This window comes from Arctopsyche grandis, chromosome 5 (genome assembly GCF_051622035.1).
Source record: "Arctopsyche grandis isolate Sample6627 chromosome 5, ASM5162203v2, whole genome shotgun sequence".
Taxonomy (NCBI): Eukaryota; Metazoa; Arthropoda; class Insecta; order Trichoptera; family Hydropsychidae; genus Arctopsyche; species Arctopsyche grandis.
Genome location: NC_135359.1, coordinates 20,968,524 through 20,988,706, shown reverse-complemented (window position 1 = coordinate 20,988,706; position 20,183 = coordinate 20,968,524). Strand labels below are relative to the sequence as shown.

Sequence of the window (20,183 nt, the reverse complement as noted above, 5' to 3'; positions counted from 1 at the left end):
GCATAGAAGTAGAATGTATAGAATCGCTCTCAACCTCCAAAAATGTTGATACAGAAACTCTGCGCGGCAGAGTTTGTTCATTGTTTGCTACACTTCGTCTCTCTCTCTCTCTCTCTCTCTCTTGTCTCTCTTCTGACTTTCCGTCTCTCTCTTCGATGGCTCGCTTTTAGACGATACTTTTGTTAACAATGACCATTCTATGCATAGCGGTTATTTCCAAATGTATAAATCTTATATTGGTAATACTGAATTAGAGTACAATTCCACTAGCGGCTTCGATGACAGCTGTCATTAGGCTTATTGAGCCTGCTTAATTGTACAAAAAGATGGAGCGTCGTCTATCGCTGGTGCTTCAACAGCTGGTAAAACCGGGTGCAGCTGCACCGCAATCCTCATGCCTAGAAACGCTACTTTCACATCTACAAACAGGTATACTTAATGCACTCGCTCTGTCTCTATCGCACACTTGGCATTTCGCGTATATTCATCCCGCTCTAACACATAACCTAGCCACTTACATTGATTTAGGGCGAAAACACACCCAATCTTGTGTGTTTGCGCCCTTATTTGATAATAATCGGCACCCATCATATATCTTATATTGTAACAACGAAATAATTGTATTTACCTTTTAGATGCTGGAATCATAGAATTGCCTTCTGTAACGAAATGGATTATTCATTGTGCGTCTGAATGGGATGGTGCTTTAATAGATACAAACAAATCTATAAAATCTTTCATTTTGCGCCTTACTGCATTGGCGAGTGAAAAAGAACCGATATTTGGCAATTTGATGAAAAATGATGTGTATAATAAGATATGCATCTTGCAACATCAGGATCCCTCGTTGAAACTTGGCACATTGAAAATTTTATCGAGTATGAGTTGTCACCGTTCGGGGATTTTGTATCTGTTAGAGAGTCAACTCTGGAGCGAAGTGGTCAAACAGTCTCATCAGAATCATACGATATACATATCGAGGACCAATTTGAATTTTATCTCTCAATTTCTATGGCAGTTGAACGATTTTAACTTCGATAAAGAATGCAATGAGGTTTTGTCCAATATAGTAACCCCGTTCATTAATCATCAGTGGAAAAATAACACTATCATGGACGATGAAGAAAATTTCGCTATGGACAATTATCTGACACCGATACTTCAAATTTTAATTAACATATTAGACAACATAGAACATTTTGGAAAATCGAATATTATAATAAGAGCTCTTACAAAACAATTCAATTTAGACTGCCATCTTTGGAATCTCTTTCAACTCTGTCGAAAATCTCAATTACTTAGTACTATATCGAAATTGTTGTTACTTATTCGTGTATCTAAAGTCTATGTTGACAAAATGGATTTTGAAGGGATCTCACAGAATGATGTTAAAGAATTTTGTTTGATTCACAGTCAGTTAATTACTGCACTCATATCGAAACGTGACATTGAAGGTATTCTAGAGCTCAGCAATTTCTCATTCTCATATATAATTAAAGTGCAGAACCATTACAATGCATCATTGATCGTCGTGAACGAAGACAAAAATTACGATTTCACCAATCAGATAATCATCATGAGCATCCTTCCGATGGTTTGTTCGCTCAAAGTGAAAAAGAACGACTTTATGGAACTGTATTTTGAAAAGATAATAGCGCTCGCTTGTGAGAACACTACTAGGCTCGCTTATGCTCTTAGAGATTTAATAAAAGAGAAAAATGATATAAAATTAGCCGTGAAGGCAATACAATTTACCATTGGATTGAAGAAATACCTGTCCAAACCACAAGCTGTCATCATTTTTCAATCGTACTTTTATAGATTTCAAGATTTTGCCCCCGAAAACATAGAAGCTAATTACATAGTCGTCGGAGTAGACAGTTGGGAAAACTCGCTTTTACTATCGTCTCTGCTGGAAGCCGTTTACATTTACATCGATGAATTCGATATTCCATGGCAGGATACTGTTGAGGTTTTGTGTGTTTATAATTTTTGCTCAAAAGTCATTCAAACGAGCAATTTAGATGCAAAGGTATTTTCTAATTTTGTCATTGACATTACAAAGCATTGAGTTTCTTTTTAAATGTTGATTCTTTTTATATTTCAGCTTGTTATTAAAGCTTTCAAACTTGCTCAGTTGACGATCAAAAAGTTTCTGTCGCCTAATTTAGCATTACTCGTCGATAGTGCACACGGTTCTATCATTGAAGAGATTGGTAAAACTATATATGAAAAGTTGCACGATCTCAATTGGGACATCAGAGACTCGGCTATGGAACTTTTATACGTTGTATCAGATGTTGCTGTAATTAGTAAGTTATTTTTAACTACAATCTTAATACAGACAATGGCTAAATGTTACTTTCTAATATGAAGTGGTTATTTTATCATTTTCCTAATACATATATATGAATGTATGTAATTATACTCACACATTAAAATAACATTTAAAATAATTTGATATTAAATACATGTATAAACTGAGTCCTGATAGTGATGTTTAACTCTAATGTATTTCAATTTTAGAATTTCCCGCATTTCAACAACAAATTTCAGAAAACAATCTACCCGAATTAGTTGTTACATTAGCGATGGAAGATTCTGAATCTTATGTACGATCATCAGCCTTACGCTGTATCGGCGTAATGGTCCGAATTCGGAATATGTGGGAGAACCAATTACAATATCTAGATTTGCCTGTAAGTATTATGTAACTTTTTTACGATTACACTGAGCAACAAAAAAAAAATTACCAGAGCAGAGCTAATACTTTACTAAGTTCGAATATGATAATGGTTTTGTTGGTTCGCTCTCGTTTGACAGTTTTTTGGCTTTAGCGGTCATTAGCTCAAAATCAAGGCAAGTGCTGTGTGCAAGTGTGGCAAGTATGTAGTATGTAGAGATGGCAAGTATGCAAGTATATGGACTATTGATTCTAATACTTGCTTTAATTGAGGTAAAGACCAAAAGCTGTAAAAACTAGGATTTTCTTTAAACGCTAATATCTCATAAACAAGAGCGAACCAATAAGTCATTATAATATTCGAATTCAATGATTAGCGTATAATGCTTTCAACTGAGGGTCCACGGGTTCAATCCCTGGCCCGGTGTTGGTGGCCAGACCTTGGATATATGTGACTCCAGGTTTGCCAATTTGTCTGATTTCTTTGTTGAAACGGTTCCACCAAAGCTTTGTAACCTATCCCCGTTTCTAGCATCTCGAATCTGTTGATTATTATAAATATGCTACCCACCTATATACTCTGTGGACTAAAGATTTGGAAATTACGTTTAAATTTGATCGTCACATAGAAGATTATGTAACAGATCTTCAATGATGCTTGGATTTGTTATGCAGAATGCGTATCATTTTAAAAACCCGTTCGTGCTGCGTTTTCTGTATGGTGCTCTGGTCCGCAGTATCTTGGAGTCTGGTTCTGGGATTTCGGAGGCAAAATACCGTTTTGTCATCGAGAGAGTAGAAAAAGTTTCTTCGCCACTTACATATACCCATATATGAATGAGTATCGTATTTACAAATATTTATACCCCACAACGTTTCTATTCGAATGCTGGGATATAGATCATTGGAAACTCGGGGCGAATCTGAACAGTGAAACATTTTTTCGGCATATTAAATGTCTCGATCGCGCTCTCTCTTCTTGCTTTTATATCGAATTTGTTCATAGATCTTAGTACTCGTGTACGGAATTCTTAGTACTCGTGTACGAAAAAAATTGGGTTTATCTGTAATAGAATAAAATTAGTTCCGGTCTGTAAACTCAAAAACGTGATTTTTTTATTGCTCAGTGTTAAAGCTTTCAAAAAGATGAATTTTGAATAATGATTTTTCAGGCTAAAATGATGAATCTACTACATCAAGAATCTGAGGGGATCGTGCGCAAAGAAGCAGCTAGCGTTATGACAAATATATACGAATATCAGAAATTTTCCGCGCCGTTATTGGACAGTGTGTTCATGGCAATGTTCCATGCGGCGGCCGAGGACCTCCATTGGGAAGTTCAATTAACAGCGCTGCAGTTTTGGAGGAAGGTTATCGCCAATCAAATGTCGCATCAGGGAATGATCGACGGAATATTCCCATCGGTCACATTCTCAAAAGAGAACCGAAAAATAGTACAACTCAACGAAGGCGAGATCAAAAAACGCTTGAAGAAAATTTTAAACGAACTAGCTTTGAGAGGCTGTTTAGGAGTCTTATTGTGCTGCATGAAAGACGATTCAGAAATCGAAGTCATGGAAAGTGCACTGCAGATAATAAACGAACTGATACAGCTACTCGACAAGTATAATATGACAGAAATCGACCACAAAACTGATAAACTGTCGACACCGTCTCGGCCTATTTTCGATGAGAATTTTTTGAAAAACGATGCTGAAATCGCCAAAATAGGCACATATCGAAACACTGCAGACATTCGCGGCGAGACAAACTGCCTGATGTTGAATGCTGGTCAAAATTCTGATAGTGTTATAGAATCGATTGTCAATTCCAAGGATGTCAATTTGCTCGCTCATGTATACGCCGATAGGTTGAAAGTTGACGATACTAAAAGCGAAGAGGTTGAAATGAAGCCGAAGAATATATCGAATATGTTTGTCGAACCAGTGGCTTTTGTGTCGACTGTACGGGAAACCGACTTCAGAAAGGCCATTGATGAGAAAAAGAAATGGAATATTGGTGTTTCTACTGATATCCAGTCATTAATGGACGATATACTTGGTTCTTATGTGCCTTCGTCTGAAATTAACAATATAGATTGTTATTGAAAAGAGCCTGTATTATTTATTATTATTTGGATTGTTTCTGTTTTTAAAATGAACGAATGTGCAAACAATCTAATTGTCTTGAGTAAACATTGTATTACAGGGTTCAATGCAAGTTTTATTGTTACGTTACAACATTGTTACGAATGTTAATTATGATCAACATGCTCTTTATAATATTAAAGATTACAACAATATGAAATATTCACTGTAGTACAAAGTCTAATGTGATTTTTTTCTGCAAAGGGCTACATTATCACAATGTATAACACTATTCGACTATCAAATGTTCATTTTTGTCGCACGAAAATGTTGAATTTCATTCAAATGTTTTTTATTTTATTTTATTATTATTATACCTTTTTATAAAATAAATACAATATGTAATGGAAGTGTGAATGTTTTCTTTTCAAAACAAAAACAGTAAGAGTTGTGTATAATTGTATCGAGTGGCAATTTGATTTGTCCCAATTTAGCGATGAAATAGAGCAGATCTAATGTTAACAATCGTTTAACATAATAATACAGATATCGTTTAACTCGCCGCTGACATATGTGTGAAAAGTTTTATATACGTATATATCTTAACTGTAGTGATGCAAAGTTCACTTATATACATAGCTTTATCGCTTATGATGTGTCTGAATACGACGGCGATTATGTAGCTAACGACCCGGACATAAACAAAACCTAGCAAAGGTTAAATATGGCCACGCAGCTTTCATGTGTGCATTTTTGATATAAAAATAGAAAGGAATTTTGTGTTAGGTGATTAAAATTGCTCGTATAATTATCATATATTTATTATGAATTGCAAATTTAATTATAAAAACAAATTAAGATCTAATATGCGTAATATGACACAGTAAAATATAGTATAGTATGAATATTTGTAACATTACGAAAAAGTTTAATTTTGATATATTATAGATTCAAAATAATGATCTTTTTTATAAATTGAGTAAATATGTAAAAAAAAGGAACAATACATTAGAAAATCTTTGGTACAATTTGCTAACAAATATAAAAATATATAATCATCTTTATTATATGTATATATAGGTACATTTAATATCATATTTCAATTATTCGATGGCAAATCATTAATATGTTAAGGTAATTTATATAAAATTCTATTTACAAATAATCGAAAATTAATTGTGGAAAACATTACTACAACGTGTGGAAATTTTGAGTTTAAAAATAAAGCCTGACACTAACGAGCTAACAAATTTGCCATCTCTACTCAAAAAGAAATAATAGAGTTGCCGATCGACCAAATGATTGTGAGAATTCAACAAATCCATTGCGTCAACAATCTCATCATTACCCTGAGGTGTTCAATACGGATACTTTAAATATGTATTAAATATTCATGCAACCCTCTACGTCAGCAGTGTAATTCCTTTCTGGATACATTGTTTAGTATATTCGAAGAGGATATTAAAATCTGCTCTGATGTTATTTGAGACCCATGCTGCGAGTTATCTCCTCGTAGACGGTCCACGCCATGGCGGCCATGAGAGTACGTCGTAGCATACGCGGTACGATTCCACTCAGATACCCGGTCATTCCGTGTGTCTGTTGGACGTAGATTGCAGCGCTTAGCACACTCGGGAATCTGTCTGGAAACAGTTGCATCCTAGTCTTGATCACGTCGGCTGGATTCGTCGCAACCGATGCTAAAACACCCGACGCCACGCCGCACGAAAAGTGCAATGCACTTGCTTGAGTCGGCGATTGGAGCCATTCTGTAATAGAAAACAGCCTCATTATTATAAAACACAATCAGTAGAAAAGTCGATGATGTAAATTATTTCGTTAGAAATATTACCTTCAGGGATGGCTTTCTTTCCTTGGGTGTAAAACATCAGGTACAGTCCGGAAAATGGAGCGTCCCTAGCTAAAGTGGGACCCAGTCCGCAGTAGAGGCCGCGAGGACCTTCGACTCTCCAAATGTCACGTAATGCTCCGAGTACGCTGTTGTATCCGTAAACACCCGATTCGAATCTGAATGTACATTGAGTGTTATTCAAATTGCTTTTTCAATTAACGATCCTCTTAGCAATAATGTCAGTGCATTACTAACCTCGTTTTGACGACGGTGAACGGAATGAGAAGAACGCCGCTCATGGTGCGAGCGACGACACCGAGGCCGACTGCCTGCAATGCGCCGATGTCTTTTCCCGGTTGTCTGACTTGAAGCTGTCCTTTCAGCCAATGAAGAGATGAGAAATACAATCCGACGCCGGGTACACATCGTGTTATCGACTAAAACAAGAAAAATTCGGATTATAATCAAATTTTTTAAGGATTTAATGTATAAAATGAAACAAATTGCTTTATATTCATTTTAAATGGTAGTGTAAAAATATACTCACTGGCACCATACCACGCCATAATCCGATAATATGATCTTGTTTGACTATATTAGTAACAATGTTGATCATACCCGGTTGAACACCACGACCACTAATAAAAAATAAAAAATAAATTAATACAAATGAATAGTTTTATTTAAATTGAATTAATCATATAAAAATGTATGTAATATGAATGAACAGTTTTAATAAGAAATGTAGCATTATTATTGCATCATAAAATGTACGTATTAAAAAAATGGAAGATTTGATTTAAAATTAACGTTTGATTAAAAATTAAAGTTGTATAACGAAAAAAAAAAAACAAAACCACTAGATAAATATACTAATTATATTTTTATAATACACAAATGGATTTATAATGATGTTGACTAAAAATGCCACTGATGTAATTTCTTCATTAATGAATAGATAACGAGGTTAATCTTGAAAGGCATTGCCGATTGATTCGTTATGCAATAATTGTTTATCAAATGCACTTACTTAACGGCTGCATGCACTGGTGTAGCAGCACTTTGCAGGCGTGTCTTGACGAGGTCCAACGGCTGGAACAGAACAGTGCTGAACGTCCCGGAGAACGATCCGGCCAAGAACGCCTTCAAAACTGGAGGATACTAAAACAATACAAAAAATATATAAGCATCATACAATTTCAAGCAAAATGCTCAAATAAATGCACTTAAAATCACATTACTCACATCCATTTTATCTCAATATACAAGTGGTGTGTGTGTATATTATCAGAGAATAAATTTCCCGTCACACTTGATCCAAGCGACGATTATGTTGTTAATATTCCAATTGCTCAAAAGTAATGAGAATGTCAAAATCAAGGTGGGAATAATACTCCGAAGAATTTATATTTGATGTGTTTATATTGGATGTACGAGGCTGTTAATATTGTATAACAGCTGTCTTTGGACAAACTGTTTAAATACAACAGCGGGCGGCCACAATCGTATCTGAGTAGTCGGAATAGTAGATGGGGTTCACACGGAACAGACTGATGTGCATTTTTACAACAGCCGATCTCAGAAATGAATTCATGAAAGAAGAGTACACAGTGATTCACTTTAAATTAAGAATGGACGACTCCAAAAAAAGACTCCAGTGATAGCGTTTGAACGTTTGGCTCGGTCTTTTAAATCGGTTGGGGCAAGCTCGAAGAGGGAGAACGGTTTGGAAAGTTCGAAATGCGCTGTAGCTTAGATATTTGTGTGACGATTCACACAAACGGGGGATATCTTCATTTATGGAAATCCAAAATCACTGCTGTCGAAATCGATGAGTATTTGATTCTTGGGCAGACTTCGATTCGTCGAGAGAGGTGGTTTGGAAGGAGCACGAGCTAGCAGAACGCTGATAGAACTGGCGACCCCCTGCACGGGTGTTGCTTATATACCAACGGAGCGACGGCCGTTATCTCCGTCGGCAGTCAACTCGAGTGGGGCAGTCAAAGATCACGCACACAAGTCAAATTTGCTGTTTTGTGTAATGCAAACACAATTTAAAAAACGAGCACACCATGTTCTGAATATTTGAATTAACTTACACAAACACAATGTCTGAAAATATCGTCCATTGTTTCGACGGAATGACGTTTAATTATTCATGCGCATACTAATTTATATGAACTCCTAAATTTCGTAAGATTTTTTGTTTTGAAATTTATAAGAAATTAAACTTTCATATACACTATGAAGCGCTTTCAGATTTTTGCAATGATTACTTGATTTTATCAACATTTCACCTAAGGCGTATAGATATATGTATGTATGTATGTACATGTAGGCAGTGGTGTAGTGCTAAATAAAAATGAACCAGGTCGATGTTTAATTTTTACGACCCTTCCCCCCCACTTTTTTCCTTACTAAAAAAAAGTTTGTATCCTAATATTGGTAGTTCAAATATTTATTAAAAAAATGAAATAATAATTAACAAATATTCTTACTTGTTGAAATTATAATTTTTTTTTTTATATTTTATAAAAACTTTCATAATGTATCCTCTTCAACATCTTGGATTTTGCAAAAACCTAAAACCAAGTTTTGGATGGTTTTAGATAAAAAAAGCCAATAAATTTCATTAAACGTCTTTTAAGTTTTGAATGTATTCAGATTACTATTCGATTGATTCGATTGCTCACAATATTTGGAATACAAACTTTTATGTGAAATATTTTTTAATTGTTCTCGAAAAACAATTTTTATATGAATCAAAGTGCCAGGGCGGCGACCTGGCCCGACTACACCACTGCATGTAGGTAAATATGTACGTATATAGTAAATGGAGGTTAAAGTGAGCTAAAGTTCAGTAATTTTTCCAAGTTTTAGAATTACATACATGCACATGAGGATATCCACACAAAAACTTCATTGCGAAAAATTAAGGTGAAAGCTAACCAGAAGCTACTACTCATTTTTAGAAAATGATAAGTTTTGAGTTTCGTATTTTTATCATATCAAAATAGATTGAAAATAATCCTAGAATATTACTTTGCATTTAATTAAAATTCAACAAAATTAAAAAAAAAACATAACAGGCAATGAAAACTAACAAATAGTATACGCAGTGTGTGCAAAAAACTTGTACGATGCTTTCCAGTATAAAATTCCGATCATACATTACAACCTTCATATGTGCATTTATTTATTTAGTCAACAGTAAAATATTATGAATAATTATTTATTTGCAATACACTAGTAATACAAATAAATAATTATTATTAAGTTTACTAAACCTTGGAATAAAATGATAGCTGTCCCTAAAGTTGATATAAAACAGTAATAAAATATGAATTTATTGATGATTTACCAAAGTATTCACCATCATCATCATCATATAAGCCATTCACCATCCACTGCAAGAGGAAGGCCTCTTCAACACGCTTCGTCTACACATCTTCCTTGAGGCCTTCCTTTCACCCTTTTACATGCTCTCAAGTACCATTCTGGCATTTATTTTGTCCATTCTTCTAGCGACTTGACCCGACCATTGCCGTTTTAATCTCTTCATTATGTTCACCATATCCACTACCCTTGTCATACTTCTCATCCACGTATTCCGTTGCCTATATCTCTTCGTTATGGCAAGCATAAAGTGCTCCATACTTCTTTGAGTGCATTGGACTTTGTCTTTTAATTGGATTTTGGCGTTTAATGTCCAAGTTTCACATCCATACTTCATCACTGGCAAAACACATTGATCGAAAGGTACCGAAAATTTATATATATATGTATATACATATGGTAGTACACAATAACTATCGATAAACTACAACTATGATTATTGCCAATTATAACTGTAGGACAACTTAAATTTTTTTTACAAAATTTTATTGTTATCAATGCCTAACTAGAACAATACAATTAAATTTTATAAACACCCTATAACATGTGCTCTGTTTAAGTACACTTTTTAAGACATACAATGATAAATATGCGAGCTGTTGCCTACTTATACAGAGGGTTATCATTTTCAAATATTGCTAATATAAGACATTCGATAAGTAAACTGAAAGTAAAATATTAATAATGTCATCATTATGTATAAACTAATATACTATGATATATTGCACTTTGAAATTAAATTTATTAAAAAAAAATTCGCTCTATATTTGAATAAGTAGAAAATCATCTAACGTATTAAGAGTAGAAATTTGTGAATTTTAAACTTATCAATGGTGTTTTTTTATTAAAAACATATACGTTAATGCGTCATTGGGCGAAGCGACCGTGCATAAAAATAAAATGGGTGAAATGAAAGACGACATTAGATAATGTTGTTCCGATAGTGAATATTGTCCGTTTAGTTGATGTCTACAGGGGGTCAAGTCTGCCCGCATGCTTATCAAACATAACGGCGCCTATATTTCATTAAGTTCCATAGACTGAAAGATCTCGGGTTATCACAATGTCGCCGAAACGCACTTCTTTAATTAATTAGAATAAAAATGTGATATCGATGTATGAGAGATATCGATATTGTTCACGGTCGGTGAAAAAGAAGACGGGATTTTTTATACCAGGAAATGGTTTGTGAAATTTTTAAAAAATTGGGCTCCAATTTTAATTGGTTAGTATTGTCTATTGAAACTGATTAGAATTCTTGTTAATTCCTCCTTGAAGTTTTTAAATATTTTTTTTAACTTGATGTGTAGAAACAAGTGTTTTACGATAATTACATAAATATGTACATTTTAAATATTTATTTTAAAAACATTAACATTACTCCCCTCTTATGTACATATGAATATTATTCATGTCTAATAATAAAATATATAAAACTTTAAATATAATAATACACTTTTTTGAAATACATATTGCATCAGCTTTGGAAAAAGGTTTGTAGTTTTTATTTATAAAAATACGTAAAATATAAAATGTAACAGAAAATATAAAAAAAAAGTACTGAGCGTAAAGCAAACCCTTTGCCTGCCTGATAGTCTGCGTTTGTAAACACTAAAAAGTATTATCAGCAATTATATGTATACGTAGTTCTTAGCGTATATTTATCGAGACAATAACAGTCAGCATTTCATCAGAATAATCGCAACTTTTGCGTTACATTCCTTTCCTGAGCTTTAAATAGAAAACAAACTAATATTAAAGAAACATAAATAATTCCAATAAAAACACAAAGAAAAGTCATATCTCGAATACTTCCAACACTATCTATTTAACCTTGTTTGATAAAAACTAGCACGAAATTTCCCCAAAAATTAAGTATGTATGTAATTTATAATATAATAAATATGATTTTATCGAACCATTCATCCAAAGCTTCTTAACTTCCTCTTCGATAATATATACATAATACAATTTCCAAATGGCTTTGAACTGGTCATTCAACCTTCAGCTATCGGGATTTTTACTACGAGCGACCATTGCAGTGGTTCAATTGCAACAATAAGTTAATATCCGGACAATTTAAATTGACTGTTTGGAATGATAAGCGTTAAAAATAATAGATCATACACTTACGTCATGTTCTTTTGATTCAACAGGGTCGATGGCAACTGCCCCTGAAACGATTTCATTTACACCACCTATCCAAAATACAACATAATGAAAAACAACATCAATTTATTGACTATTCTAATGTTATCTGATCTGATTTTAAAATCTATGACACGTGACTTTCTAGAAGTCATTACCCAGTTAAGCAACTATGTATTTAAGTGTTAATAAATTACATATCATTAAATTAAATTACATATCAAAGTTATTCGTCTTTGACCGAAGCTGTCATATCAAAACCAATAGATACTCAAATTACACTAACGTTACTAATCAGTTCATCCTTTCTCCGTTATAAAAATAAAATAAATAATATATTGTCATCGATTTTCGCACAAAATAAATGCATATCATGTATATATTATTATCGTCCGAGAATAAATTTATTTTTAAATTGATGTATCAACATATAAGCAAAATTGAAAAATACACAAACGTGCGACTCTGTTAAAGCAAATTGCGACCCATGACGCTTATTTTTGAGGGAGTGTTTTGACGTAATGATTTCGTCATACCAGCTATTTGCTAAAGATAAACGGCACAAACAGCTGGGGGTCTGCAACAAAACTCATTATATTATGCTTGCTCATCGCTTATTAGCACGTGCGATAATTTAGATAATATAGTGAAAATACACTTAACGAGCTGTATGAGATTTTGAAAATATTGTTTTATTTCATGATATGTACCTCTGCTCAAAACTTACATGTCACGTCTCCAGGTATCATTTTGACGTCACCACATCAAAATGTTGTATATTTTTTGCAGTTTAAGACATAAATTGATGGGTACTGTCAGTTTGGCACAGCAGTGCGAAGTTACGAAACTGTTATTAGTTTGACATTTGTATATTTTGCTACAATGTTTGGCCAAAAACTCAATATTTTTTAACATAACCTAATACGATTTACTGAATTTATTACGTTTAAAAATTAGCGCCAATCGGAAAGTTCGCTGAATTAAGAGTCAATATATTGCAAAAGCAATTAAAAACTTTGATATTTTAGACATTTAATTTAATTTATTATTTTATTCATTTTCTTTCCTAATGTTTGACAGAATAATATGTTTGTTTTTATCAATTCTGCGTACTGTGACGAAGATATTTTCAAAAAAAGTTTTCCGATCGTGATATAGGCCCCCAGCAAACATATTTTATTATTATTGTTGTCGGGTTTGACTTGCGCGACCTTAGAACTTAGATAAACCTACGCGGGGGATCATATTCTTGACATTGTTATTTTTTCAATTATTTATCGTGTGTTCACATGCAAACTTTTTTCCATTTGATAGTAAGCAACATGATTGGAATTGGTCAACATCTTATAACACGCACGTGTTCAGATTCTTTTGCACAAAATATTCATCAATAATTTTTCCCCTTAGATATTAATTTTTGCAAACTAAAAAATATTACAGAAATCTTTCAGCAAAATGCGTCATACTAGGGATAAAAATGTTCAAAATAATGTAAATATTATAAAAGTCCGCAATAACAAGTATAAATCTTTTAAATCTAATGAAAACTCTCTTATCTTCTTCAAAGATATGGAACTAAAGAAGTATTCAAATATATAGTATTGTTTGGCAGTCTGTAAGTATATGTATGTACTTTTAAAACAACTAATAATGTTGAAGAAAATCAATAGTCCCACTAATTCTATAAAAATAGGACCATCGTTCCAGATAACGTCGATCAATATGAGATACAACATAAAATCACAAATTAAATGAAAGTACAGTTAATAGAACGATTGTAAAAGGGTAGCTTTTTGGGCAATTGCCTAAGATTAAGGTTTTTCTTGATAATATAATAACAAGCGGTTTTGGAAAGGAATTCGTTACAGTTTCACAGCTCCTATGGAGGAACTGCCCTTTTTAATAGCCTCTAATTGTACGTTTAAATAAATCAATGATCGTGTTGCAATGTCACATCATCCGATAATAATTTTTTAATTAGAAAATATTATTATCGGATTCAGAAATTCAAATTCACGTAAAATATTGTACTAACGAGAACTCGAGTGCTAGATGTTCAGTGATCGAGATTTTAGTGACTTGCGCGAGATTGCTTTATGCGGAATAATCCGTTTACCAATTGCACATGTAAATCATCCAAATAAATGATCAAAAATGGCGATATATCCATATACGTACGCACATATGGGTCAACGTGACGAGCCAGAATGTTAAATTACAGAAAACACAAATATCGGAACGCAAAGATCGAAAATCGAAAGATCTTAAGTCGAAAGATCAAAAAAAAGGGTGCATGGTAAACGGTACATACTCACTTAATTTGCGCGAGCAGGGTACAACAGGAACAAGAGGAACAGGCTTTTCCTCCCGTATTCTGCGCGCGCACATTAATACGGGAGGAAAAGCCTGTTCCTCTTGTTCCTGTCGTATCCTGCTCGCGCAAATTAAATGAGTATGTACCGTTTACCATCCACCCTTTTTTTTGATCTTTCGACTTAAGATCTTTGCCTTCCGATATTTGCGTTTTCTGTAATTTAACATTCCGGCTCGTCACGGAGACCGCGCACATATGTATGTATGTATGTACATATGTCTAATAAGAAAATCATATAATATAGTACATAGAACTTTGATTATCTGAATTAAACACATATTAAGTTGGTTCACAAGGGGAAAAGAAAGAAAATATAACTTTTTTTTAACAATAGACCTGTATTGGTCGTCCAGGTAACCATTTTTGAATGAAACACTTCAAAATACATTTCTCAACTTCTCCGTTTCATGATTTCTTCAAACTTACCCTCTGAGCTGGTATACAAATGTATACATTTCATTGCGTAGTATAAAAGAAATTCATAAAATACGCTCTTTTTGCCTACACGCATATGTATGATATAATGTATTTAAAAAATTACCTCGTTTATATAACAGCTGTTCACTTCACTATTAATCTCCAATTTCATATTATATGTAAATTAAAATGAAATAATAATAAAAAAAACAATAGTCAAACACACGTCTGTGCGGTGTAAGGTCAGCGAGTATTTTGAAACCACTGTAAATGCGACATGTAAATATTTGAAAACGAAATTTCATTTAATGACAATTTGTGATTAATTTTTTTATTTTATAACATGTAGTTCTTATTGTTATAATTCTTTTTGCGTTAACATTAGCCGTTACTGTGGGGAATTCATAAAGATAGCGACTCTGCATTTTCAAATAATCGAGTTCGCCTATCAACAAGATAATAACAAACTTGAATGTTCAATCAAATTACATGGTTTAATAAAAACTCCATATCAAGATCGTTGGTTAATATTTCATTACAAGCGTTTGATTTATACAATGCATTCACCCATGATTTCAATCGTAAATGCAAATATGAAGCGAACAGTACATAAATGTCGAGTTCACCTGTTGGTAAACATAAAGTGCAGTCATAAATTTGCAACGTCACAACCTTGAATGTGCAAAATAAAAAAATACGGCAAGATAACATTATTGATTATCAACTATGGCAATATATCAAATAAAAAAAACATGTAGGTATGTACATAATTTGTGAAATATATATTATCGATTCATCTTTTAAACGATTTTAAGTGTAGTATTTAATTGTATGATATAATTTTTACACATGTATGGAGTAGTTCAATATCAATATCGTATGATGTATACAGTGATAAAAACAATCAATACAGATTGGTTGATAATATATCTGAAGCTTATTTAAGATAATAATAAATAATACAACATATTCATAAATGCATGAAGTACAAACATATTCAATGTAATTGATTATCATAAACATGATTTGAAGCAATCATAGTATCCTTCGATGTTCCCGGAATATTTATTAGTGCATGATGAACACTTGTAGGATCCGTAAGAAGCATGATGGAATCGCAAACTTTTTCAGATTCAGAATAGCTGAAAAAAATCAATAATCATGTAGCAATGATGGGCATGAATTCCAAAGAGGGCATGAAAATCAATTCTCTGGCTATGACGCCAGATTGCTTTAAGGGCCCATGCGAATTTTTGCCACAATTAAAAATTTTTCTTAGAGATTCAGGCAATGACAAGCACATTAAAAAACGTAAAAACAATACATACCTAATCTGAGTATTGGTTTGAATTAAATTTGCATCGACTGCAAGTTGTGAAGTTAAATTGTTGTCCATCGTGTAAAATTCTTGCGGTATCTAGAAATTGAATTAAAATCAAAACAATAACTTGTTTATAAAAGCCATGTGCGCTTATCGAGGATTTGTGCGAAAGATTTTCTGTGTTCTGACGTCAAAAAGTCATACGAGATAAATATGTACGTAATTTTATAGTTTTATTTTGGTCACGATTTATTATTTTCGTATCAGATCTCGCACAAACACACCTCCCTCGTCATACGAACCTGCGGTGTCATAATAACGATATTTGGACAACACGTCTTCATATGCAGAGATCTTAAATCTGACCTGGAAAACGCCATACCGCATTGTGGACAAATATATGGCTTTTCGCCTGTGTGGTTTCTTGTATGAATCTTAAACAAATTAAGTTAGATAAGATTTCATTCTTACTAAAAAATACAAGAAGAAAATTATATCTACATATATGTATATGTATCTTTTGATTCACATGAAAGGTGTTATTAGTTTGTTTTATTGGTTTGTTGGAATTGTAAATAATTAAAATTATCGACTAGGTTTCTTTCAGGCAAATTACATATCTGTATTTACCTTTAACGCAGTAGACGTAGCACAAGTTTTTTCACAATATTTGCATTGATAAGGTTTTTCTCCCGTGTGAGACCTCAAATGAACTACATAACCGGAATGTGAAGAAAATGCTTTGCTGCAAATACTACATTCATATGGACGCTCTCCAGTGTGTATTCTGTATATATACATACAAAAAACTTATATTCTTAGTCTTTCAACACCTTTATACATTTTATGTTCATATTTAATTACCTTCTGTGTATAATTAAATGCGCGCTTATGGTAAAAGCTCTATTGCAATATTCACACTTGTGATTTTTAACGCCGGAATGAATAAGCTTGTGCTTTTCAAGAGTTCCTTTACGCATGAAGCCTTTCCCGCACAGGTCACAAATAAAACATGGTTTACCTAAAAATGAAATAATTCAGATTATATGTCGAAAATTTAACAACCTATACCAAATAAAAGTATGGAAAATTTCAACCGTCATGGTATCTTAAATGTTGCGTCAATCCAAATTGTTGATTGAATCCTTTTCCACATTGTTTACATTTAAATGGTCTCTCTTGAGTGTGTGTAAAAACGTGCCTTTTTAAATCGGCCTTCCTAGCAAACGACTTACCTGAAAACAACAACAAAGTTATCAAAATCTGAAAACAACAAGCGCAGGTAAATATGTTTCATGTCATAAACAAAAATCAATTATCGATAAATTCCGCCGATTATAATCGGCAATAATAACTCACCGCAATATGTACACAAGGCTTGTTTTTCACCAGAATGAGTGGCTAAGTGTTCTTTCAAACTATTTTGACATGAATAAGAACGACCGCAGCCACTCCACGAACACACAAAATTTTGACGTGTATGAATATTTTCATGCTTTCTTTTATTTTGCTCACGAGCAAATGCTTTCCCACACACGAAACAGTGAAACGGTCTGAAATTTCGCATTTATTCAATTAAGTATAGATATAATTAAAAATAAGCGTAAAAAATCTGATATTTACATAAACAATTAAAAATTTGACTTTTTGAATATTGATTATAAAATATAATTGTTATTAAAATAAATATTTTATCTATTTATTAAGAATAAAACATACTTAACGTCACTGTGAACTGGAATGTGCATATTTAGACCGTATATGGTTGCAAATTTCCTAGTGCAGCCTTCGACGCTACACGTATAAGGCTTTTCACCGGTGTGCTTTCTTATATGTACTTTCAATTGATCTTTTGCAACGAAACTTTTCATGCAGTATTCACAAATGTAATTCTTTTCACCCGTATGAGTTTTCATGTGTGTGGCTAGTGTGTTCGAACTGACAAAATTTTTGTCGCACACCGAGCAATTGAATGGTTTAATACCGGTGTGGACACGTTTATGTACCACTAATTCTTTGGCTCTATTGAATCTAAAATTAAATTAAATCCAAATATTAAAGCTGATGAATCGTCTGACTTTCATACAACATGAGTAAGCATCAAAATTTATAACCCTTTCCCGCAACTTTCGCAAACAAATTCCTTTTTATCGTCATGTCCTCGCATGTGTTCCTTCAATTGGAATTGATGCTTAAAATCTAAAATGAATATGTACATACATATCCTTGCAAAAATTAATAATTTTTGACACACATACAGTAAACGGAAACAAACCTTTTATACAAACAGAACATTTATATGGTCTATTGATTGAATGGACGGTCGAATGATTTTTTAAATCACGACGATTTAAAAAAGATTTTCCACATTCTTCACATGTGTGGGTACGTTCTGTATGAATTTTCATATGCTGTTTGATATTTGTAACGGATTCATAACAAACGGTACATTTTTCTGTGGTTTCGTTTTCAGAATTTATATTTTTCAAATGTACTCCATTTTGATTTACATTCTCCTGTATGTTTTCCTCATTTTGTAGTTTGATTACATTTTTTGATTTTTTGATTACATCTTTATCAATAAAATCTTCTTTTACTTGAAAATCAGTATTTGAACAAGGCGAGTTGTCTTCTAAATCAGAAAATCCGAGTGGTTCTTCGATTGGTTGCTTTTCATTGGAAATATTTTCTGTGGACTGAGGACAATAGTAATATTGTAATAAAACCAATTTTCCAAAGAAGTTTGAAGAACAAAATAATTAAAACAAACCGTTTTCAAAAAATTCAAAAGTTTATCATTTGCTTCTTCGCATTGTCTTTTGAAGTAGTAAGCGAACTTTGCATTTTGAAGACATTGACTACATATTATTTTTGGCATTTCATCATTAGTCATGAACTGAAATTGAGATGTATACACAATATCAATATATATATTACATTGTAATAGATACCACAATATTTAATGTATTCATACCTGCAAGCCGGTAAAACTTGTAAATATTTCTAGTATTAATAACGATTTGCCTCCGATCTCTATATACGATGACATGCATATAGTTTTATGCGATTCAGAGAGGCAAGTACGACATACTTGATTCAATTTGAATTGTAACTGATTGTAATTTGCCTGTTTAATAACCTCAAAAATTGAAACCAATGATTTCAATGAAGGCTCTTTGAAATCTTCAATTTGTGAGTCACAAATTTCCATGATTTCTTCACTTCAATTGATTTTTCAATACGAAACTAACCGAGAACTATTACCTTTCATGACGTTTTTTTGACAGTTAAATAAAACAACACAAGCCAAACACAGTCGTAACAACTTGTATACTAGCCATTACTCGTCCATTTTATATTTTATTTATTAAAGTACATACTCAATTCTGCAATACACACGAGCTATAATAATTACGAGGCACAATTTTTTTAGCACCATAAATACAAAAAATCTAAAGCCTTTTGAGACAATGGTGAAATTCCGGAAAAATTGGGAAAAAACTGGAAAATTGTAAATAAAATTTCTAAAATGACATTTATCATTTTTCTATGAATACAAATTCATAAAGGATACATTTCTACTTTTAGTTACATAGATAAAAACTTTGCCATTATACTACTTTATCAGGAAATTTGAAAATAAAATGTTTTTTTTATAGTACCGGTGCTATAGTCTTCGTAAAATGATATTTTGTACTTATTGACTAATCATTGAATTCATCGCATTTTATACTTGGCCATTATTCAATAAACATTGTTCACTTTTTTTTATATTTATTGACAAATCAGTGAGTGTTATTATTCAATTTGTGCTGATCTTTCATTTTTTTGTACATAGTATACTTGGTTCGGTAATTATTCCGCATAAAGTGATCTCCCGCACATCACTAAAATCTCGATCACAT

At 32.7% G+C, this 20,183-nt stretch overlaps 3 protein-coding genes across 6 annotated transcripts; 1 reads left to right on the top strand and 2 right to left on the bottom strand.

Annotated features, from left to right (window-relative positions):
- The first annotated feature begins 241 nt into the window (after positions 1 to 241).
- LOC143911551 (integrator complex assembly factor Brat1) lies at positions 242 to 5,753 on the top strand. Its single transcript, XM_077430470.1, has 5 exons — positions 242 to 429; positions 636 to 2,032; positions 2,108 to 2,312; positions 2,527 to 2,699; positions 3,856 to 5,753. The coding sequence occupies exons 1-5, from the start codon at positions 327 to 329 to the stop codon at positions 4,789 to 4,791; spliced, it is 2,814 nt and encodes a 937-aa protein (XP_077286596.1). The 5' UTR covers positions 242 to 326; the 3' UTR covers positions 4,792 to 5,753.
- LOC143911552 (mitochondrial glycine transporter-like) lies at positions 5,576 to 15,200 on the bottom strand. 4 transcript variants are annotated; one of them, XM_077430471.1, is made up of 7 exons: positions 12,894 to 13,045; positions 12,152 to 12,216; positions 7,653 to 7,783; positions 7,170 to 7,260; positions 6,878 to 7,059; positions 6,623 to 6,798; positions 5,576 to 6,539 (listed from the first exon to the last, which is right to left on the bottom strand). In XM_077430471.1, the coding sequence occupies exons 1-7, from the start codon at positions 12,913 to 12,915 to the stop codon at positions 6,250 to 6,252; spliced, it is 957 nt and encodes a 318-aa protein (XP_077286597.1). In that variant the 5' UTR covers positions 12,916 to 13,045; the 3' UTR covers positions 5,576 to 6,249. The 4 variants fall into 4 exon arrangements, with proteins under 4 accessions (XP_077286597.1, XP_077286598.1, XP_077286599.1 ...); XM_077430472.1 differs by having other exon boundaries at positions 12,152 to 12,192; positions 12,894 to 12,999; XM_077430473.1 differs by lacking the exons at positions 12,152 to 12,216; positions 12,894 to 13,045 and adding an exon at positions 15,082 to 15,200.
- A 59-nt stretch (positions 15,201 to 15,259) lies between these two features.
- On the bottom strand, positions 15,260 to 19,624 carry LOC143911550 (uncharacterized). Its single transcript, XM_077430469.1, has 12 exons — positions 19,253 to 19,624; positions 19,049 to 19,174; positions 18,554 to 18,974; positions 18,393 to 18,477; positions 17,998 to 18,309; positions 17,638 to 17,831; positions 17,376 to 17,513; positions 17,143 to 17,299; positions 16,909 to 17,065; positions 16,581 to 16,712; positions 16,286 to 16,374; positions 15,260 to 16,099 (listed from the first exon to the last, which is right to left on the bottom strand). The coding sequence occupies exons 1-12, from the start codon at positions 19,487 to 19,489 to the stop codon at positions 15,955 to 15,957; spliced, it is 2,193 nt and encodes a 730-aa protein (XP_077286595.1). The 5' UTR covers positions 19,490 to 19,624; the 3' UTR covers positions 15,260 to 15,954.
- Positions 19,625 to 20,183: the final 559 nt, after the last annotated feature.